Genomic DNA, 24,649 nt, shown 5'->3' with positions numbered 1-24,649 from the left:
GAAAATACACCAATGATAGAGCTGGTACAGGTAGGAGGAGCCCCATAAGGAACAATAGGGAAGGGACAAATTGCAGAAAATTGAAAGTCTTGTCACTCCCTGCCCCACCCACTCCCCCACAACAGAACACAGGATACAGTACAGACTACATTTGGACCCACAGTTCCTAACCTTCCAAATCTCTCTTGCCTCCTCACTTTCTTCCTGCCAATAATACACTGCCTTTCCATGTCTGCATCATGAACCTCTTTGGTCAGCAGCAGGAATATGAACACATCACATCATCCCAGTGTATCGATGCGCACCTGGAAGGGCTTTGGTTGAAAAATCTCCTTGTTTACTATTTTGATCAGGGATGCATCTTGGAGTATGGTGGAAGCAATAAGTTTTTTTCAGCAAGCTTGATGAACTTGGCTGTGAATGCAATATTTGCGTGGGTTCACCCTTTTTGGTTGTAAACACAACTGCATCAACATGGCCTAATTTCCTCAGGGCATTACAAATGAAACTCTCCCCCTAATACTCCATATTCACCCATTCAGATCCTGGTTTTTTTTCAAATCTATGGCGGTCCTCACTAGATTGACTCTTTGTCTCATCACTGAGAGGTTGCTGGCACTTCTTTCTGCAATGAAGATCTTCAGATGGCCAGAGACGGACACCCGTCCAGGGAGATGTGTAAGAATTCACACAGAGACAATGTTGTTTGCCTCACAATGTGAGGTGACAAAGGCACCTTATTTAATTGCAGGCTATTGCAGCTGAGCTCCATCTAATCTAAAGGAGTCCAAGGAAGACAAACAGCAGCATGACCATAGAGTGCAGACAATGGAATAGCACCTTTTGTTTTATACTAAGCAAAGCTAGAGATGTCCCAAATGCACAGAAACAAAAATGGAGCTCCTTTCATTTGGGGTTGTAGCTCCAGCTGAAAGCAACTTTCTGTTACAACACCTTAGAGTACCAGACCAGTGCTGGAATAGAAAATGGGACAGAACAGGACAGAAGATTTTGTCATAAACATTATGGATCAGAAGCTTTCTGTCTTGTTCTGAGAAAACCATGTTGTCAAGGCAGATTTGCACCACGAACTTATGTCACAACTGATGCACACTGATGCCAAGCGGGGCTCCTAGACACTCTACATCAACTTACTGTAGCCTAGACGACGTCTTCAAGTTTTCTGTAATGCACAGGTGTTCTAGATTAGGCCAAATAGTGTGGAAAGCACTTCTGCAGGCAGAAAATTGAAAACCACTGTTCAAAGTAGTAGAAAGCCCTTTGGAGCAGACAAAAATGGAGCTAAGCCAGTTGCAGTGGCATCGCCAGGGGCTGCGGTGCCCCAGACAGTGACATTGTGATGCCATGAAATGACATGATGTCACTTTTGGGTTCTCCTGAGCCAGAACAGCAGGTGGAGCACGTGTACACTCACAGTGGTAGCTTTAGCAATGTCTGAAAATTGCTGCGGACTATGCTGTGGGTGTGCATGTGCTCTGCCTGCTGTCAGGAAGTGGCTAGAATGGGGGTTCTTAGCTATTATGGCTTGGAAGCGTGTGGGCAATGTCTGGTTAAAAACTACAATAAAATGAGGAACCGACACCCAACAGGAAAGGAAATATATGAGGGAGAACAAACTCCAAAAGGTCCAAGTTATTGTAAACAAATGTGCGCATATGCATGAATGCATGCCATGCTCACCCTCCACAGAGCCCCACTGTTTAAGCACAGATAACCTTCTTCAGGGGGATTCCAATTCCAATTCAAATTGCACTGCTGTACTACTAAAAATGTTAGGTTCTCCTTGTTAATAAATGATTATTTAAGCATGGGGAAAATTCAGGAGGATGGCAGGCAGGTAACAACATTGTGTGACTCCCCTGTGAAGAATGAGTAAGTAAAGTATGATGACTGTATGATGATGATTGTATGATGATTGTAATGCCATTGTACAAATCGATGGTTAGGCCACACCTGGAGTATTGTGTCCAGTTCTGGTCACCACATCTCAAAAAGGATATAGTGGAGATGGAAAAGGTGCAAAAGAAAGCAACCAAAATGATTACTGGACTGGGGCACCTTCCCTGTGAGGAAAGCCTACAACGTTTGGGCCTCTTCAGCCTAGAAAAGAGGCGCCTGAGGGGGACATGACTGAGACATACAAAATCATGCAGGGGATGGACAGAGTGGATAGAGACACACTCTTTTCCCTCTTGCATAACACCAGAACCAGGGGACATCCATGAAAGCTGAGTGTTGGGAGAGTTAGGACAGACAGAAGAAAATAGTATTTCTTTACCCAGCGTGTAATTAGTTTGTGGAACTCTTTGTCACAATAAGTAGTTATGGTATCTTGCCTGGATGCCTTTAAAAGGGGATTGGACAAATTTCTGGAGGAGAGGTTCATTATGGGTTACAAGTCATAGTAGGTGTTATATAGTGGGTCCATGCAAAATAAGGAAGGCATAGAGATAACAGCTCAATACGTTTATTCCATCTTTAGAACAGGACCTGGCAATGAATCGGAATGAATCTGACACAAGGCAAACACCCCTGGCTTTTTATAGCTTTTAGCTCTGCCCAGACTCCCCATGATTGGTGCAATTGAAACATTAACTAGAAGGCCATTTTGATCCACCACCCGATTGGCCAGCCAGAAGTCTGGGCCAATCAGTCCTGCATAACTTGTTTACATAACAGTAGGTATGCGCAAGCTCTTGGTTTTAGAGACAGGCTGCCTCTAAATCTGATTGCCAGATGCAGGGAAGGGCAGCAGGACGCAGGTTGTACCTGTTGTCTTGTGTGCTGCCTGGGGCATTTGGTGGGCCACTGTGAGATACAGAAAGCTGGACTAGATGGGCCTTTGGCCTGATCCAGCGGGGCTCTTCTTATGTTCTTATGATGGTCCCAGACTAGAATGCCCCATCTGAAAGGGCCACTATGACCACAGCCTGAAGATGAATTAGGTCACAGAAATGATAATAATATGGCTATTGTACAATGTACCCTTTAGGAAAGCAGTCTTACTGGAATAATATTAATGGGACAGGAAATGGCTGTTTGGATAACTATTCTTGCTTGCATTTACCTTACAGGCACAATGGTAGCCTACAAACATCTGGGTCAAACAAACACATTAATTTCTAAAAACTCCATTTCCAATAAAAATTTAAGAGGCAAATGGGACAGGATGACAGCAGATCACAATCGTTTAAAGGTGAGCCTGTCCCAATCACAAGTACACAGTAGTGGTTGGAGGGCCCATTGCAATAACAGGTTAGAGGCATTGAACTCTCTTCCCTCTCCTCCCCCCTCCCCCACTACTTCCAATCTGCTCCTCCAAGCACAGTTTTCTTAGTTGGGCCTTGGTTCTAGAAATAAGATCAGCCGCAAAAAAAAAGTGGATGGGGCAACTGACTGTGGGGAGGGAAGCTACAAACTGGGGGAAATTTCAGCTCCCTCCACTTGCAGCTGCACCTCTTTCTTAAAATCGAGTCCTGCCCTCTGCTCCATATTTCATTGGGACAGACTGACATATAAAGAGACAAACCTGTTTTGGTTGCTGCAGCAGCATCTAGTTTGGGGTGAATATTGCTTTTATGAAATCCCATTTGCTTATATAAGCTGTGTAAATTGGCCTCTTGGTACTGTCATCATTTCATGGTGGGAAATACATTTTCATTGACTTATCCAATGTAGATAACTTATTGCTTCTGTACAGAGCCCGGGTTTGTGTAGCTGCTTTCTGGAATTCATTTTGTTAAATCAGAGGGGAAGTGCTTTAAATACGTTTATGCTGCAATAAAAGAAGGCTTTTCTTTACAGCTCTGCTGATCACTAGGAGGAGAACATTATAACAACATCTGACAACAAATCAATACATCCATCTGAGAGCTGGTGTGATTGAGTGGGTAAAATGTTAGACCAGGAGTGTCCAAAGTTTTTTGCAAGAGGGCCACATATCTCTCTCACATTGTGTCAGGGGCTGGGGGAAAAAATAATTAATTTACATTTAAAATTTGAATAAATTTACATAAGTTTACATAAATGAATATATTAAAGATGAACTTATATGAATAAATGAAGGTCTTGCAATAGCTCAAGGCCTATAAAAAGCCTTGCACAAAGCAACGCTGGCCTTTCCTTTGCTGCCGCTACTGCATCACAGATGTGAAACAGCAAACAGTGGAGGAAGCCCTCATCCCACAGCTCACGTGAGAGGTCAAACAGTTGCCCTCATGCTGAGAGCAGTTGCGTTGGGCCGGTGAGGGCTCCAGCAAGTCTCCAGAGGGCCAGAGGCTCATTGGAGACTGGGGACTCCCTGAGGGCCGCATTGGGAGTCCTCAAGGGCCACAAGTGGCCCCAGGGCCAGGGTTTGGGCACCCCTGTGTTAGACTGTGGGTAGGGAAATTAGCCCAGAAATTAGCCCTGCAGTTCTATGCACTCTTTATGTTCCTATAAATTAAATGAGATTTACATCTGAGTAAACACGCATAAGATCACACTGCGGGACACCTTCTCAGCCCTGAATTCTCTGGGTAGCATCCTCTGAGCCAGTGGTTCCCAAACTGTGGGTCTGGAACCCACCAGTGAGTTGTGACGCGATTTTGGGTGGTTCGCGAAACTGACAGGGCAAATTAGGCTGTGTGTGTCAAGGGTTAAACAAGTTACTATGGGGGGGAGCACTGCTGCCCAATCACCATTATAGACACGCCCTTGGCACTTATAAATCAAGCAGCAGCCTCTAGGGCAGAAGTGGAGCTAAAGGGGGTGCTGCTGTTGTAAGTATGGCATGGTCTGCAATGTACTGCGTAAGTGGCCCCTGCTGGATGTTGGAGCCATTTGGGGCAGCTGTGGCAATATAGCTAAGCAGCTGAGGGGCTGCTTTCATGGTGCCTTGTGGAGTGTGCTGTACTTACTGTGCCGCCACCCCCCAGCTCTGCTTCTGCTCTAGGGTCTCTAAAAAGTTTGAGAACCACTGTTCTAATCTTCACCTTCCTATCCATTAGCATTGGCAAACTAAGCATTTACCTCTCAAATGGTCTTGGAAGGATGGATATACAGCACTTTTAATGCCAAAACCTCATTCTAATCATGTTTTCTTAGACGGATGGGAGTGCCATTTAATATGTTTAGGGAAGTATCTTAAATATTATTATTATTATTATTTAAATAGGTATTTTATTTATTTATTTATTACAGATACAGGTGAGGAAAATGGGTTGGACCTGGAGCTGGTACTACACAGGTTACACATGAGGGTATTGGCCATAGATTACAACATGCATTATTAAAAAAAAAAAAAGCAATCAAACGACTGAAAAAAAACACAATAATCATCAATACAAAAGCTATCATATTTGGCAGTATAAAAATTTAGATTTATCTAAACACTCGATATTGTTTAATTAAAATTATCTATCCAGTCATAAAAAGGCTTCCAATATTTTTTTACTCTACCGAAATCTCTCTTTTATTCTTTCTGTTAAAACTTCCATTTCTGCTATTTCATAAATTTTGTCTATTAAATTTTCTCTAGCTGGAACATCTGTAGAGTTCCATTTTTGTGCAAACAATATTCTTGCTGCTGTAGCAATATGTACAATAAGGTATTTCTTATATTGGTCTTTAATTTCTGATGTCACATTTAGGAGGAATATTTCTGGTTTGAATGGTAATACACAATTCAATATCTCTTGCAATAATTTATGTATCATTTTCCAATATTTCTTTGCTTTTTCACATGTCCACCACATATGATAAAAGGCTCCTTCAACCTCTTTACATTTCCAACACTTATTTGATGAACCAGAATACATTTTTGCTAATTTCTCTGGAGTTAAATACCATCTATAAAACATTTTATATAGTTTCTCTTTAAAAGACACCGCTTTAGTTATCTTAATATTTATATTCCGAATTTGTTTCCAGTCGTCCATCGGTATATTATATCCAAAAAATTTTGCCCAGTGCACAATTGCATCTTTGACTGTCTCATCCTCCATTCTTATCTCAAGGAGAAAACTGTACATTTTAAAAATATATTTCCCCCCATCAATCAAAAATATTTTATCAAAACATATCTTTTTCATAAAAACCTATTTTTTTGTGTTTTTGTAATCTTGTTCTTATTTGCATTTCGTTCCACCAGTTCAATTTTATTCCTTTCTCTTCTAACTCAGACTTACTTAGGATTTCTCCTTTAACATTCAACAAATTGCTGTATGGTTTATTTTGGTCTTTTAAAATCCAGTTTGGATTAGTTGCTATTTCAAGTGGTTTTAGCCATCTGGGTAATTTAGAGTATATCTTGTATTTTATCTGTTCCCATATCCAAATTAAAGATCTTCTTATAATATGTTGTCTAAAATATCCATGCTGTTTAACTTTATCATAAAACAGGAATGTGTGCCAGCCTATTTGTAAATCATGTGCTTCTAATATTAAAATTTTGGTATTCGGTATGAGTCCCCAATCTTTTATCCAGTTTAAGGCTGCTGCTTGGTAATATAACTCCCAGTCTGGTAATCCAAATCCTGCTCTTTTTTTATCATCTTGAAGTTATTTTAGTCTCATTCTCGTTTTTTTCCCTTGCCAGACGAATTTTGTAGTAATTTTATTCATTTCTTCAAAAAAAGTTCTCTTCAAAATAATCGGAATAGTCTGAAATACAAACATTAATTTTGGTAATATTTTCATTTTCAGTAGAGCTATTCTTCCCATTAGGGATAGTTGCAATTTATTGTATTTCTCCAAATCTTTTTTATTTCTTTCATTAATTTAATATAGTTGTCTTCCATTATTATACTTGTCTTTTTTGTAGTTATAATTCCTAGATATTTTACTTTGTTTGTTATATGTAGTCCAAATTCTTTTAATCTTTCTATATCATTATCTTTTTTTAAGTATCATTTTGGTCTTCTGGTAATTTATTTTTAAACCTGCCACTTCCCCATATTCTTTTAAGTCATCTATCAAAAATTCTATGGAATTGAGTTGATCTTCCAAAATAAATACCAAATCATCTGCAAACGCTTGTAATTTGTATTCTTCACTTTTAATTTTGAGCGGTTTCATCCTGTTATCTTCTCTTATTACATTATTCAATATTTCTAGTGTCAAAATAAACAACAATGGTGTAAGTGGACAACCTTGTCTTACTCCTTGTTGAATGTTAATCTTTCTCGTCAATTCTCCATTTTATCTTTGCTTTTTGATCCGAATATATTCCTTGTATCATCTTAGTAAATTTTGGACCAAAATGTAATTCTTGAAGACAATCATAAAGTTCCAATGTATCTTAAATATTATTATGGAAACTAATAATAACAAGCATAAGCTATTGGGAAGTTCTTTTCCACAAGACCTACTGATATGAATGCCTGGTCAAAGTGCTCTTTCACAGTTTCCATTGGCTCAACAGGGCTTGCACAGAAGAACTTCCCAGTAGTGCATGTGGACCACAAGTGGTGATCCATGAAGGAGTGACTAAGGGCCAAATCCTATCCAATTTTCCAACACTGATGCAGCTATGCCAATGGGGTGTCTGCTGCATTCTACAATGATGGAGCACTCATGGAGGCCTCCTCAAGGTAAAGGAATGTTTATTCACTTATGTGGGGGCTACACTGTGGCTACATCAGTACTGGAAAGTTGGACAGGATTGGGCTCCAAGGCTGCAATCCTATCTATATTTAACCAGGAGTAAGCTCCATTGTACTTCTGAGTAGACATGCACAGGATTGGGCTCTAAGAAAGCATCGGTCACAGTTCAAGCACCACTGATAGTTCCAAAGGAACAAGTTGCTTCTATAAAGACTAGAACTATCCTGAAACCTTAAATGCTTCATTGAGCAGAGTGCCCCTTCTGGGCTCCACCTTGCAGCTGGGAAAGTAGAGGCCTTAAAGGGGCAGCCTTCTGACCTGAGCTGAAGTCCTGGTCCTACCTCTTCCACCAAATCAAATCCTGGCTTGCCTGTAGCCTGTACAACAGGCCCTGGGAAGCATAAGATTCCTGATGTGGGAGGGTCTGGTTCTTTAGGGGACTCAGGCACTGCTGATGCTCCTGTTCAGGGGGAGGGGGGCTTCAGGCTATTCTGGTTTGGGGACCTGGCCTATATCTAGAGCTGGCCTTGTCTCTTCAGGATCAGAGTCACTACTCAGACAGAGCAGAGGTCATGATACCGATGGACCATGCCCAGTTTTCTTTCAGCTGGGAGGACTGCTTAATCCCATCTTTTAATTGTTTGTGTTCTGTAATTTCAACAGTGCAATGAATGAATTCAAACTCTCTGAAGCAAAGAAAACTAAACTTTTCATCTTCCCATGGACCAAGCAATTTTTCAGAAGAAACACTCAAAAATCACAGAAAGCAAGCCCGACAGTTATTTTCAGAAAGTAAATTTGTAGAGCCCCATATAGATACAAATAGATTGCCTGCTGCAATAAATTCACCCATCTCATGTCAATAGATCCTAGCTTGTCAGGTGGGAAAATTAAAATGTTATTGATTGGGTAAGTTTAGCAAAGCTTTTGAAAGACTCTCTTTTCAAAAAATGCAGCCTGCCTCGTTTGATGCAAATACTGCCGTTGAATGATCTGCAAATGCCACCTCTGGGGCAAATGATTTCATTCCACACAAGCCCTTCTCTGATCTTTCCCTGCATAAAAAATAATGGTTTTCCAATTCAGCACTGACCTTTTTGAAGACTACCTCCATGAGCCTTGTTACCAAATATCTAAGGCCATGTCTCTATCAGATTCATTAAAGGACTAAAAGGCCCAATCCTATCCAATTTTCCAGTGCTGGTGCAGTTGTGCCAGTGGGGTGTGTGCTGCATCCTGTGGTGGAGAGGCAGTCACTGGGTATGGGAACATTTGTTCCCTTACCACGGGTCTGCATTGTAGCTACACCGGAGCGGGAAAGTTGGATAGGATTGGGCCCTAAGGCTGCAATCCTAACCACACTTTCCTGAGAGTAAGCCCCATTGAAAAAAAGGACTTACTTCTGAGTAGACCTGGTTAGGATTGTGCCCTGAGATGCATGCTGAACTCTGAGCTTGTGGTTGAGTTTAATCCATGAATCCAGGAATTCCTGACCTACTTAATAGAAAAAGTTCTCACCATCATCATCACAGTCATCATCTGAAAGATCAGAGAGCCTACCCCAGACTAACAAGAAAGGGGTGTTTAGTAAGTTTCATGCTTTAAAAATTGACTACTTGTGTTTAACAATGTGGCCCAAGTTAAACCCAAGCCACAGTCTGGTATCTTCACTGGGGGATGCAAGGGTAAATAGAATGCCAGATGCAGGGGAGTGGCAGGGAGATGCAGGTATCTTGTGGTCCTGTGTGCTTCCTTAGTCACTTGGTGGGCCATTGTGAGATACAGGAGGCTGGACAGGATTGGCCCTGGGTCTGGGTGACCAGACGTCATACCTGCAAAAGAGGACAAGGCACCCCAAAATGTAGGACATGCAAGAAAAACATAGGACATGACAAAATAAAAGCTAAAAACACTTGTATATTGATTTCATGCGGTTAAATATATATCATTAAATTTAAAACAATATTACATATGGTTTATTGATTATCAGAAGGCTGTGCACTGCCTGCAGAGTTTGCTCACAGGGAAAAGTTCTTTTCTAGGACACGAGGCTAAAAGAGAGCACACGTCCTGGAAAAAGAGGATGTCTGGTCAACTTTGTCCAGTGGGGCTCTTCTTATATTCTTATCTTCAAATATTTTTCAGTCACAACTGGCAGGTGCTGTTGCAATTCAGATAACCTTGTACAACCCCATTTTCTCTGCAAAGACAACTGTGATGTCATGAGAGCATGTTGGAAAGATCTCTGGATCTGCTTCTCCTCTCCCCATGACTTGTGAGTCTCTTAAAGTTTGTCTTTTCTATGGCCTTTGCAAAATGGCCACCCCTCTGTCAGCACTCTTGCAATCCCTCTCCTAATTAAAATTCTAATTAGTGATGGATACCCTTCCCTGGTTGAGGTTAGGATTGGAAAGGGCAAATCCGAGCTGTAAGTCTGCACATGTGTAGGTGTTTAAGGAAAATAGCTTGGTTAATTCTGACCCCATCACTGCAGGTGCAGTGGGGTCTGAAATCCAGCCCTCACTGCCATGGTCTCCATCCTTCTGAACCTGGCTGCTGGGTACACATTGGCAGTTTCTGCTGCTGTTCATTCATGACAGTCGTGGTGAGAAGGTCACTTTGGGTGCAATCCTAACCCCTTTATGTCAGTGCTTTCCAGCACTGACAAAAGGGCAATGCAGCTCTGAGGTAAGGAAACAAACATTCCCTTACTTTGAGGAAGCCTCCGTTAGTGACACCCAACTGCAGGATGCAGGATGCAGCACATGTCCCATTGGCAGCGCTATGCCAGTGCTGGAAAACACTGACATAATGGGTTAGGATTGCACCTTTTGTCTCCACCCCTTCCCCTCTTTCTTCCTCCCTGTCTTCAGGGTGCTTAAAAGGCTATTATGGCAGCCAGGCAAGTAGGCGGAATTCTTTTCTGGCTTGGATTACGGTTTGGACTGAATGAGGTGCGAGGCTGTCCCCAGTCAGATACTGGCATATTGTAAGCATGTTAACTTTATATTGGCAACACACTATCAACCTCTAAGATCTGCTGCCCCAATTTCTAATGATGACTAATGGCCTTAAAAGGGTTTAAGACACATTTGTGGAGTTCAGCTCTATCAATACCTGTTAGCTGTGATGGGTAAAACAAACTTCCAAGTTTAGAGGCAGTCTGAATACCAGCAGCTGCTCGGGAGTTCATCATGGGGGGAAGGTCTATTGCCTTCATGTCCTGATCATAGGCTTCCTGGAAGCATCCAGCTGACTACTGTTGGAAACAGGATACAGGATGCTATTTTGGCAAGATCCATCTTGCCATTTCTTATGTTTATATGTACTAGTTCACATGCAGAGACATAAGTAATGAAAAATAAATGTAGCCACCACTGTATCCTATGGCCTTTTGACTTCATGAACTTCATGGACTGAGAGGTTTGATGCTATAAGTGCACACGTGTGTCCATAATGTGTATAATTAGAATACATGACCTCTACAGATGGAGTCACATGTCTTCACAATCCATTGATCCTGATTCTGAAATTACATGAAGAATGACACCTAATGAGATGAGAAGTCCTAACCACAGGATTTAGAAGAGGCTGCAGATCTCTGTTGCCTCGCAGGATGTGTCTTTTTATTGTCACATTTGATATCTGGCTACTTGCTGGGTAAGTCCTTATTTGCCTAGTCTCCTTGGTGGTTCAGGTAATTAACTCACAGCCATGCAGGCTGGGATGGTATTGAAGCACCAGGGCAACCTAATTATCAGTCACTTTTCCTAATAATTATCCAGCATAGTTAGTTGCTTATGAATTTGTAGATGACTAGATAATTAAATATGGCCAGGTGTGCATCTAAACAAGGATCGTGCTAGAGCACACTTTAGCAAGCATTGTTTTTGGCAGTCAGAGGGGCAGCCCAATAGGGTTGGGCTCTTGGAATGCTTTTGCACACAGGCTGGCAGAGCCCATAAAAGTGTTGTGCAATCTAACCCCAGAACAATGTAGCTCAAGGCACAGCTGCTATGTTCAAATTACACCACTTTCCCCCTCTACTGCTCTTGGCACATTTGCCAATGAACAGAAACTGCAATGTTGCATACCACTGTGGAATGAATGCACATTTGACCCAAAATGCAGCTTCTGCTGCTGTTCTCCAGAGTTAGGTGGCAGGCAACTTCTGCCCATAGCTTGATGAGCATCCACAGGATCAAGGCCAAAGTCAATGGCAGGGACCATCCAGGTATGGTTTGCATATTCAGAGAGACAGCAGCACTTAGAAAGATAATCTGTTGCTAAGGTGACAGTGTTGCAAGACTATCAATTTGGAATCCTCATCTCAGGACTAAACTAAATATTTGGCAGGACAACTGTGATTAGTTCTTCCCATGGTATGTTACTAGCATGCAGGTTCCCAGCTTTGAGTGTGTGTGTGTGTGGGGGGGGGGGTTTAGTATCTTCTACCTGCATAACAACCCTGATCCATAAAAATGCCTTCCCAATAGCTGCTTTTCTATAGCCACCATTTCCTCTACCTGCTTCATCCATCTCTCAGAAAGTAGCATCTTCCCAGTTCTCTGATCTGTGCCAAAGCTAGAAATTATGCCCTACTTGAGCTGATGCTGAGGTCTGAGTTGACCTGAGCAGTGACACAGCCAAAGCCATTAGGACGTGCTTGTCTAGACTATGACATCTGTAAAAACACCAGGGACGCAGTTCTACCAAGATATGCACTGGGATCCTGCACAAGGTCCCACTCCTTGCATGACATCATTAGAACTCCAGAGGCAGGTAGCAGCCCTTTGTTGACGGGAATTGAAAATATAAGCCCAGACACAGATTGTGCTATTAGGGCAGAACTATATGACTCTGCCTCTTTTCCCAGGTAATTTGCTCCTTAGCTATGATAGTCCAAACTACAGTTTGCACTAGTTTGCCTTCCATGGATCAACAACAGTGATCTGATCATTGCATCTGAACATAATGCACATTTTTAGTGAGTATTTCTAAAAGTATGCCCAGTTCTCAGAGACCTATTGGTGCATGTACATAATGGATACAGTCGTACATAAGAACAATTAAAACTGTAACCCCTGCTAATTGGGTAAGAGGCACTTTTTCAAGTGGGTGCTCCTTTTTTTAGCAGGGGGAGAGTAACTGGCCCATCTCACCCCAGCACTGTCTGTTCTAGTGGCTGTCTGCTGGTATTCTTTTGCATCTTTTTAGATTGTGAGCCCTTTTGGGACAGGGAGCCATTTAGTTATTTGATTTTTCTCTGTAAACCGCTTTGTGAACTTTTAGTTGAAAAGCGGTATATAAATACTGTTAATAATAATAATAATAATAATAATCAACTTTGTATGTCACTTGCAAGGCCGCTGACATTAGGTGAAGGATGAAACAGCCTTAGATATTATGCTTTTCCAAATTCCAGTTGAACGAAATCTTCAAAGACCTCCAAAGCGTGTTCCTCCTGTGTTATTTTATGAGCACATTATAGATTCAAGTCTCATCTGTGGTATCTGGGATCATCATCATAAGCACCACATCAGCAAAAGAGAGAGAAAGGGGCTGAGATGTTAAATAGCAAGTCAGAAGAGGGGGATGTAATCAGATCTCACTGAGAACCTAGCAAGGCAGGAAGGAGAAAAGGGGCTCACATCATTGCAGTGTAACCGTGACGTGAAAGAGGGAGCTTGAGAAGGAGGAAAAAGACAAGGATTTATCAAGTTTCTCAAGCATCATGAAAGTAGTTATCCAAATCTTGTGCTTCTTTCTCTTAATAACCTTGTACAAGTGTGCAGTAATAACTGGGGTAAGTTGTTTTGTTTTTCCTTAAACCTCGCTTGTCTAATTCTAACCACTGAATTCTAATCTCACCAGTGACTGTTTGTTGTGAACTTGTGTTCTACTTGCAATGAAGGTGGATCGTGATTTTGGCATGTAGAAGACAGAACAAAACAAGCAGCCTGATCTGCAGAGAAGCAAAAATCTTGTTGGCAAAAGCCCAAAGTGCATTTTAAAAGCCACATTCTGTTGTGAGATATGTGTATTATCTGCTTTTTAATGTAAGGAGGATTTTACAGAAGTATTTTCTTATACAAATGCTCATGGCTGATTCACATTGTGGTTCCAGTGTTTAGGTTTTACACACCAGTAGTAAAGTTATACTATGCAGGTAAGCCTAACTGAACTCTAAAGTAAATGATTTGTATGTGAACATGCTCAGAGTGAGAGTGAACATAATTAGCCATATGAAATATTGGAATAAATTCCATATTTAACATAGAAGTAGCACTGTTGCTTCCCCAAATCAAGAAATATGCCCACCATCTGGATTTTCAAAAAAATTCACTCTGCAGAAAAATCTTTTAAAAATCAACAGCAGTGAAATTAACAGCAATTGTACTTTGTTGTAAGTCTTGCAGAATCTTCCTTTTTTCACAAAGCTCCAAATCCTGGAGTTATGGAACTGGCTGCAAAATTTGCATCCATGTATTTCAAAGGATGTTTTTAACAGTCTTGGATATATAATTTTTTTTAAAGGGACTATCGAGTTATGTAAATGTTCACAAGTTTGTATGCAATTTAAAAATGCCAAAACTTTAATTTTATTTCACATGCAGGATTTCTGTCGTGCATAATCATTTTTTCCTTTATCTTTAACAAACATATGTGCAACCCAGTCTTATGCACTTATGCAGAAGTATGTCTCATTGTGCTGAATGGCTTTGGGTTGCAATCATACATCTACTGTCTTGGGAGTAAGCACCAATGAACTTGGTGGGACTTACTTCCAAGTATGCATGTATAGGATCATGCTGTAACTCCCTGCAATGGTGTTTAGGATTGCAGCTTAACAATGCATGTCTACTAAGAAGTAAGTCTCATTGTGGTCAGTGGGGTGACTCCTAGGAAAGCACGTGCAAGATTGCAACCTTCCTTACATATGACATTCTCTGTTGATGGCTTTTTTGTAGTTTTGTCAAGTTAGCTTATCTCCAGCACTTCCTAAATAAAGGCATGAAGTTATTTATTCAAAGTATTTTTATGCAGCTGTTCTGCAGCTCAAAGCAGTTTACAAAAATACTTTGTGGTTATCAAACTCAGAGCTGCCTCACAGCCCAATCCTATGCATGTCTACTCAAATGTAAGTTCCATTAGAGTCAAGGGCTTACTCCCAGAAAAGTGTGGATAGGATTGGGATGTTAGATGTTACATTTCAAAAGATCTTCCAGGTACCCTTTCTCCATCAAAGGGTTACATAGCATCTCATGCAGAGATGTATGGAAAACCATTGCAGTTACATCTATGATCAGAAACATTTCATTGTACAAACATTTTAAATCATGGAAGTAGCCCCCCCAAACAGTCCATGAGCCCTTTGATCACTCTTTATCCTGCAAGCAGACCAGTTAATGGAGCAGTTCTTTGTATATATCAGTCAAATGCCTTAACTTTGACACCAGCTTTCAAGTGAAATTCTCAAGAAAAATTATGTCTAAAGCTGATGGCACCTGCTCCCCTAGGTAATCTGGAGGCTACGGATGAAAAGATGTGTGTTTTTGATGTTACGTGCTTTGCAGTTGTGTGCTTGTTTTTCTAAAACACTAAATACGTAGCAGCAATAGGGGAGCCCTGACATGGATCAGGACTGCAGCGTGGGGGAGGGAGATTGAACCCTTAGCCTCCATCATGTCTGGAGCCAGATTTCCCCCTTCAGGTGCTCTTTGTCCAGGTCAACCCAGGTCACATACAAAGGGTTCAGTTTCATGTGTCTGCTTTAATTTACGTAATTCAGTGCAATAATCAACCCTGCTATGAGCACCACTAGCCTCCTTTTATTACTGCACTTTATATGCAAAATTTGTAGCAATTTATAAGAGTGGTAGCCCTGGTCATTTGTCTATTGTTGTCTTCAACTATCAGTCAAGGATTTACTGAAAAACCCAGGCATTCCAGACTGACTTGGACTGCAAGCTGAATGTATAGATGGAATGGTAGCTGGTACACTCCATTCTCTTTGTTCATCTAGTGCAGGGGTGCCCAAACCCCACCCAGGGACACTTGCAACCCTCAGGGACTTTCAATCCAGTCTGCAGGGAGCCCCTAGTCTCCAGTGAGCCTATGGCCCCCCAGAGAGTTGCTGGAACCTGTGCTGGCCCGACACAACTGCTCTCAGCGTGAGGGTGACTGTTTGACCTCTTGTGTGAGTTGTGGGACGAGGGCTCCATCCACTGCTTGCTCTTTCACATCTGTGATGCAGCAGCGGCAACGAAGGAAAGACCGGCCTTGCTTTGTGCAAGGCCTTTTGTAGGCTTTGCTTTGTGCAAGACCTTCATTCATTCATATAAGTTCCATCTGTAATATATTCATTATGTAAATTGATGTAAATTTATTGAAATTTGAAATGTAAATTAATTATTTTTATTCCCTGCCCCTGACACAGTGTCAGAGAGATGTTGTGGCCCTCCTGCCAAAAAGTTTGGACACCCCTAATCTAGTGGTTGGCCCAGTTTGTTTCCGTATGTACCTGGAGAGCAGGCATTTTGGTTGAGTTTCACAGACTGATATGTTAACATATTCATTTTAGGAATGTATTTTAGGATTTTTATTTTATTTTAGGAAATGATTGCTATCGGAAGTTCACTACAATGCATAGTTAATATGTAAAGGAACAGAATTCTAATTCACTTGCACATATGTGCAAATCTCATAGGTGTAGGAACTTCTCATGTACAGGAATGCTCAAGCATGTGGTTCTCCACCTGTAGCCTGTACTACATGTTTCTCAACATGTAGTTGGGACCTGTCTGCAAATGTCTAAGGAGATTCAACTCTGAGTTAAGCAATTTTTCAAATAATGTCATTGACCCTGGAAAACCTCCAGTCTGACTAATTAGTTCATGGAGAAAGTGGGGTGCCTGTAAATATTCATTTACAGGTCTATGTAAACAATCAGTAATGAAAACATGTTTGAAAATTTGCATTATGAAGCAGTTTTTTCCATATGCATGTAATCATGGGTGTTTGTGTTTGAGGTATTTGTTACCAGTGAGTAAGATAGGATTACAGCCTAAGTTTTACTGAACACAATGGGCTTACTTCTGAGTAAGATAAAAACCATTTTCAAATATCTCTAATAATGCGTCATAGATAAACAGTTCTTCACATCAGTAAAATGTCAATATGCTCAACTCATATTTTAAAATCTACAAATAATTTTTCCTTTTTGATGTGAACATCACATGCCATGGAGTCTTTCAAAATTAGTCTATTCTTTGAGAAAGCTGGTATTCTTTCGTTCAAAATGAAGTTGCTTCTCATGACATGAAGATCTTAGTCAGATTATTTACATAGACCTAAAGCAGCAGCAGAATCCAGATTAATTCAAAATCAAGCACCAAGTACAATTGTTACAACAACCCATCACAAAACCTCCTCAAACAACAATAAAAAAATCAATCAAGGCAGAAACAGCTAAACTTTGTTTTCTAATAAGTGGGTACTGATGGCTGCATTCTTGATGGGTTACTTCCTGTTCCTTAAATAACTCTGATGGCTTCAGTATGTGACAACTCATGAATAGGCTTGGCAGAATTTCATTTTTATTTGTTTAGCATTTCCTTGAATAAGACTGATGCATACTTTTCCCTGTCCTTACTTAATTTGAACTATTTGAATTTTAACAGATGCAGGAAATGGCATTATTACATATTTGTCCTGACTTATCTATTTAAATTGTCACAGCTGTGGCGCACAAGTGACTCAGACCACTTTTGAGTGACAGTGGAAGCTGATATTTAAGGAGATGAGCCCACTTGCTGCTACTATAGACCACTCACAGAAACATATTTGATACTCAGAGAAATGTGTAGTCAGAAGGAAACTTATGACTTTTCATCCGACTCTGTGCTCAAAAGCCAGATCCATGATATCCAAACCCTGCTTACAGATTAGCCCACTTCATATGATATGATAACCATATGCTGCCAGAACATTTCAAGAGTGACTAGCTGGGGCTCTGCCAGAGATACTTGTAGGGTATGGAATGATAAGAACAAAGGTGCAGAAGGGTTATTTGGAGTCTGGCACATCAAGGCTCAGCCTAGGAACCTGTTTTTTACACCAGGAAAGTGTAAAGTTTATGTGAAAGTTTATGTGAAACACTAATTAGAGGTTGTTCATTCATAAGTTATCACAAGTCCTTCCTGCTTTTATGCTTTTATGTAGACAAATCAAGAAAAAAGAGAAAGGGAAAGAATCTCTCTGTCTCTGTCTCTGTCTCTCTCTCTCTCACACACACACACACACAGTAATCAAGCTATGTCTCTGTTAACACTTTCCTTAGTCACAAAACTATCTGCTTGTTCCAAAACCTTGGAATACATTGCAGGCGTGAAGCATCAGCCCTGAGGGTGATCAAATTTTTTACTCTGTGACCTCCCCACTCCCAGAAAAACCCACTGTGTAAATCTAGAACAGGGGTCTCTAAACTTTTTGGCTGAAGGGCCGCATCAAATATGTGGCACAGTGTCAAGGGCCGGGGAAAAAATTAAATATAAAATTTAAATAAATACATTAGAGATAGAACTTAGATGAATGAATAAATGAATGGGTTCAAATGTCCAGGACTTCTCCAAGCATGAACACAACCCAAGAAATAAAGCACACACTTAAATGGACCCCCATTCCCTCACCCCACAAGCACAACTCTGGTTGTGTTGGTCAACTGGGCCAGAGGTGCTCAGGGGATCAGAGACTGGTCGCAGGCTGGATAGAGGCTCGTCGCGGGCTGCATCTGGCCCCTGGGCTGGGGTTTGGAGACCCCTGATCTAGAAGTTAATCATTTTGTTGACCTTTGATTATTGGCAAATTTTTAGAACTTGCCCTGGATCAGCGACAGCAGTAGTCTCTTTGTTAAGGAAATTCCCACTTCACTTATTGCAGGAAACAAAAACCTCTCCAAGAATGCCCCATGGCCTTCTGGAAGGCTTCTAGCTGTATAACTAACATCTGTCACCAGTTTCTTTATTGATAATCACAACTTAATCATAGCAGCAATCATGAGTGGCTTCAGAGGTCAGCCAGACGGGGCACACGCATCAGAGGGCCCACCTGGCCAGGCTGACCCTGAACCCTTAGTACTCGTGGCAGTGATGGTGTTCAGTGTGCCAACAAAAAGCAGGGAGGAATGCCTGTGCAGGGTTTAGCCCCTGACCCCAAGCAGTCTGGCTCCAGCATTGGTAGTAACGCAGTGTTCATGGGGTGTATAAGTGAATACTTGAATTCTCCTAGGAAGAGAAAACTATAGGACAAGAGGAATTCCTTGACTTCCTTTGTTTCCCTTTCCTTTCAAAAGCCTGTAATTATTTTTATTTTGACCTTGTTTTTCCTTCTTGCGTATTCCAAAAATAAAATAACATTTCACTGTGTCATGATGCCCACAGATTTTTTTTAACTTCCTAAAACAAATGCAAATATTAGATATAAAATGTCTTGTCTTACTCATGCCATAATCCTGTAGTCCACATCTGTTATGTGATTGACGTCCCCAACTGTTTAAGCAATTTTCTCTTGCTGATTTGATCAGTGTTCTTCAGTGCAAAACTGTGGGTGACTCCCACAGTCATTAAGTGCTTGATGGAGGCCTCTTGGAAATACTGCCAGGGGCTAGCTAGCATGCACAGAATTTTCAAGTGACGAAAGGCTTGAATGTGCAGGCAAGTGTGACTTTGGACTTTTTTTCTGCACTCCTGCAGTATTCTCAAACCCACCAGAAACATTTCTGGCTTCCAAGGGTGACTTGATACATCACATAGGAGGGGGAATAGCTGGAGCAGCAGGGACAATCTCCAAAAGTGGGAAAACTATGCAAGATGCACTGTGTGGTTTTAGTTTTTTAGACTGCAGTTTTTTAGATGGCTATCTTTTTCATGACACACTTTCATTCATGTTACCCTGCCAGGCCATAAAAACATAACAATAACATAACAACCCAATGGTTGTTATAACTCAACACCCAATACAACGGTTTTCAACCACTATGCTGTGGCACATTGGTCTGCCCACAAATGGTCCACAGGTGTGCTGTGTGAGTTTGGGGGAGGGTCATCTATTGATAGGGCCATTAAGGGATGTGAGCCTGTGGCTGGCAGTGTGGTGTGCCTTGTCAATTGTAAAAAAAAATGACGTACCTTGGCAATTTTAGTGCCTTGTCAGTGTACCATGAGATGAAAAAGGTTGAAAATAACTGCTGTAAAGGTTCAAAAATCATAGGCTACTTGCTTATTTTGAAGGCCACTATGATTTTAGACATGCCACCAGCATGGCTGGTCTTCTCCCTTTAGCCATCTGTCAGTCATAACCGGGATGACACTCCCCACCCCCATTCCTAAGAAGCTATTCACTAGAAATGTGTAACTTTAGTTTGCACATTCAGCTTATGTTAGTATTTCCCCCTTAGTACAGTTCACATGGCTAATTGGTATTTCTGTCATGTCTCCTAGGCCTGTGAGAGGGATCTCCAGTGTGGTGGTGGGACCTGCTGTGCCATCAGCTTGTGGCTCCGTGGACTCCGGATGTGCACTCCTTTAGGGCAAGATGGAGATGAATGCCACCCCATCAGCCACAAGGTATTTGCAAATAGCTGCCACTTGTTCATGGCCCACTAACAAGTATAAAATGCTCTTAATGACTGCTGATGCATATTTGGGAAACAAGTATTACAAAATCAGTGATATGCATTTTCTGAGATGTCAGGACCATTGCATGATATAGTCTACCTACCACATACCTTAAATGCAATTGGTTCTCAAGGTGTGACATTTATGAAGTAGTTAATTCATGTTCTTTTCCTTGCACAAATATTTACCAGGGTTGCACTGATGATATATTAATGTTCTCTGTGTTTTCTGTTTACTCTTAAAGGTCCCTTTCTTTGGAAAACGGCAACATCATACCTGCCCATGTTTGCCAAACTTCATATGCTCCAAATTTATCGATGGCCGATACCGATGTTCAATAGATTTCAAGAACATGGACTTTTAAAGAGAAGAATTTCATGACCTTTCATACTTCGCTACTCTCTGCAGTACACAGCACTGAAACACAATCTTCTCTCTTTTGTGTCTATGAGGACCATTACCCTTCCATTTATACAAACATTGTCTGTTGACATGAAAGGCGTTATAGTATCCAAAGCCATCAGTGATCCATTATATTAGTATAGAAACACACATGAACTGAGCTTACAAGCAAATTAGGGGAGATTTCAGAGTTGCAAATGCAAGTTATTCTATTCCCCCACCAGCCCACAGCATGCAGCTCCACCATTACATCTTGTGCTGCATGCTATGGGCCAGCCAGGGATCAGACAGCCCATGATAGATAAGTAAAGACATTTTTACTTACCTCCTCATAGGCTGCCTGATCTCCTCAAACTTATGCCAGCTCTTTTGCCTCTGGGGGTAGGTCCAGGCTGGGAAGGGGGGGATAGGATCTGGTGTGCACCTCTGCCACTGAAATCCATCCCCCTTTTGCCTGTTCCCCACCCCAGCCACCAATTTACAGGTGATGGCGGAGGTTCTGTGGGCCTCCATTATCCACGCATCGTGTTCAGGGCTTTTCACTGGTGGCACTGGCCCACAGAATGGTGGACTAGCTGGCCTGCCACTGGCCCAGGTCTTATGCTCTCCAGATTGCGAGATCCAACAGTGTAAGGCCTGGACCAGATTGGGCCATTGGGTCACAACTATCAGTGTGAGTTGGCTGTGTTTGTGTAAGTCTCTTCCCGATATTTTAAAAAAATCTCTACTGTATTTAAAACCAAGAGGTTGTATGATGGCCAAATATATGAAAATGTAACAGCCTTCAATGTGTTCTCCTGAGACTTACACCATATAATACAATTTTCTGAAAGAGAAATAGTCTTAATGTGCAAAATACCTTGTACACTCTAATAGATGAAGCATGGTATGATGTTTCCACTGTGAACCCATGGATCATGTACCTGACTACAACTCCTGTGTAGATTTGTACTCCTCTCCCTTGCTTTGGCTGAGTGATTGGCTTTTTTTCCCCCCCCAGGCAGGTACTCAGCATGTTTATCCAATGACGCATGTACTTGATGCCTTAAACAAAATAAGAAAAGCAAATCCATGCTTTTCAAACTTGCAGTGTTGTCTAGGAGAAAGGAAGGGAATGTACCTTCATCATTGCCACAAGGGCCATCCAACCAGCACTCGACACAGCCAGCTCCTGCTGAAGCAAAGGAAAAACTCGTTATTCCTGAGCTTGTTCCAGGTTGAAGTTTGTACCTCTGTCCAAAACAGGATGAGGGAGGATTCATAGCAGGCTCACTACTCAAGATCAGTATGCCTGTAGCAGCCCCACAAGGACATTGCTCTGAATATGGATAGAAGCCTGGAATTACAGGGTCTGACTATGTACCTCATTATCATATGGAATGTTTCCCTGTAATGTGTTTACTGTCTTGTGTACTTTGTTGTAATATGAATTATTTTCCTGTAGTTCATCATCAATTATATATGTACGGAATGTCTGCCTTGGGATGGTTAGAAAGCTTTGCTTGGAGAAAGATGATAGCTTTTCAACAGTCACCGGAAAGCAAGATAATTTTTCATGAGTGTGTGCTCATCCCACTTGGGAAACCTGTTTTGCAGTTTTGATATAGCTCCAAAAACTACTAATCCTATTTGACCAAAGTGACATTGGAGGAAAAAGAAATGTGTGCGTACATCCCAGGGAAAAATGGATGACTCTTTTCAAAGTGTTTTCACCTTCCTTGAAAATTATTGTCAGGCCGCACTTGGCACTGCATAGTAGTTTAAACATGACTGAGCACAACTAATAACTTTAGCTATTTGTGGAGATTCCTAGAGACTACATCGCAATCCTATCTTGTGCTGGAACAGGCAGGCTAGGTGGCCTGCACAAGACAGGGCCCCAAAGTGGCTCAGCCAGACGTAAGGGAAAACTCTTCCCCTTACCTCCGGGTAAGCCATTGCAGCCCCAATGGGTCTGCTCAGACTTGCGCCACCTCCTGAGGTGGCACAAGTCCAAGGAAAGCAGAGCAGCTTCAAGCCACTCAGAGCTGCTCGGGAATGGCGTGGATCCAGCTTAAGAGCCGGGTCCCAGGCCTACCTCCCACTCCATGCCCACTCCAGGACCGCCCTCTGCCCGCCTTCCCCACCCTGGAACACCTCCCTCCCACCTCCATCCCGCCCACCCCAGAGCCTTGCATCAGCCGGGCTCAGCTGATGCAAGGCTCCCCAGCAGAGTTGGCGTGGAGGCTGGATTTAGCCTCCGCAGGCCAGCCTGCGTCCCTGCGCCAGTCCAGCCAACTCATGAGGAGGTGCAAACGTGCTTTATGGTATGTTTGCAACACTCCTGGGCCAAGACAAGGGACTTGTGCCGGCCCAAGGGCACCTCAGGATTGTGCCCTATATGTCACTCCACCCCCACCTGCACCCACTGCTGTCTCACCTGCTGCCCTGCTCTTCATTGGCCTTTGCCTGTTTCGGTGACACCATGTGATGATATGCTCCATCCTCTTCCTGTACTTGTTTTTGAAAAAGGAAAAAGGGAGAACCTTTTACTTGAGAACCTGGCTCCTGTGCAACTTGGGGCCAGGTTCACAGAATGCTGTCCCTGTCCCCGTCCCCCACTATGTGCGGCTGCCCCAGCCCTCCATTCTGAGGAAGGCCTAAAACCGGTGCTCCAAAGTCCTTCTAAGGACCTAAAATGTTACTTCTGGTTTCCGTCTGAAAACAAGAAGTGGGATTTAGGGCCTTCTAGAGGCCTCAGCACAGGGTCTCTGTACAGGGCACTGTGGGGGGGGGATGGGGATTGGATGGCATTTGCAACCCTTCCCCCCCCCAGGTATGCCAGTGGAAAAGAAAGGTTGCATGAAGGAGAGTGATGGTCTAAAGCAGTGTTTCCTCAAAGTGTGCTCCTAGGAGCCCTGGGTCGCCCCGAGACTCCTTCAGGGACACCATAAACATACCATAAATGGCTGCCATCTTCGCTGCACTACTCTGTACATGTGCTGCTGCTCTGCCCCCCCCCCCCCAGACTCCACAAACGTGCAGGTGGGACTTCCTGAGATTTCCATTTACGAGGATAAAGGGCTCCAGAGACTGAAAAGTTTGTGAACCGCAGGTCTAAAGCATCTCCCACAAAAAGAGAGGCCCCCTGATGCTCTCTGATCTTTCTGAGACCACTACCTGATGGACAGGGCAACTGGATAGGCTAGTCCTGACTATCAGGAAGCAACATACCACATAAAACTATTTGAAGTGAATTGGGATAGTAACATTTTCCTGCTTACCTCTTTTGTTTGATAATGGGCTGGAGACAGGCATGCGTCTCATGCTTACTTGTTCTTAATTGCCAGTCCAGGAAGAAAGAGGGCAAACTAGAAGGGCTTTCTTTGTAAAGCAGGAAAGAGTTGCAGTGCTATTTAGTTCTGCTCCTGTTTTGTAGACACCTGAGGCTGGTGCGTGCATGCGTGTGCACTTCTGTGCCCGTGTCTGGCCTGCATGTGCTGAAAGTGGACCTGCATTTATCATAAAACAAAGATCTGGGATGATGGTGGATGAAGGTGACTAAGCCTCACTAAATACCATGAGGGTTTCTCTGTCACACCATAAAATTCTGAGAGGATTCTTTACTTAGAAAGGGAATGCTTAAAAGCACCTGTGGGAAGACTAGGATCTCATATTACAAAAGAGGATGCCCCAGACTATGGAGAAAGCATTGGCGCATGATCAAAAGCAGCTGCTCAAGAATTTGTGCAAGAGAGGAGGCAATCAACATGTCAACACTGCTGTGACCACTCTCAGCAATGGCTCTAAGGTTACGTCTGCAATTTGTACTGCTTTTTCATTTTGAGAACAAAACAGACCCCCTGAAATTGTAACAGCAGATAATGAAGCGGTCTGTATATGTCTGCCAAATGGTTTAACTGACTCCTGTATTTCATTCATTCCTATCAGGATTGTGATTTTTTTTTTTTAAGCATTATTCTAAG

General features: G+C 42.2%; 1 protein-coding gene across 1 annotated transcript; it reads left to right on the top strand.

The window, feature by feature from the left end:
- Nucleotides 1-13,339: 13,339 nt before the first annotated feature.
- Nucleotides 13,340-20,646, top strand: PROK1 (prokineticin 1). Its single transcript, XM_066626334.1, has 3 exons — nucleotides 13,340-13,411; nucleotides 20,106-20,231; nucleotides 20,527-20,646. Exons 1-3 carry the CDS (start codon nucleotides 13,340-13,342, stop codon nucleotides 20,644-20,646), a joined length of 318 nt encoding a protein of 105 aa, XP_066482431.1.
- Nucleotides 20,647-24,649: the final 4,003 nt, after the last annotated feature.

Source organism: Tiliqua scincoides, chromosome 4 (genome assembly GCF_035046505.1).
Source record: "Tiliqua scincoides isolate rTilSci1 chromosome 4, rTilSci1.hap2, whole genome shotgun sequence".
In the NCBI taxonomy this organism is placed as follows: Eukaryota; Metazoa; Chordata; class Lepidosauria; order Squamata; family Scincidae; genus Tiliqua; species Tiliqua scincoides.
Note: the sequence above shows the minus strand (reverse complement) of the source record. Positions and strands in the feature narration are given on the sequence as shown.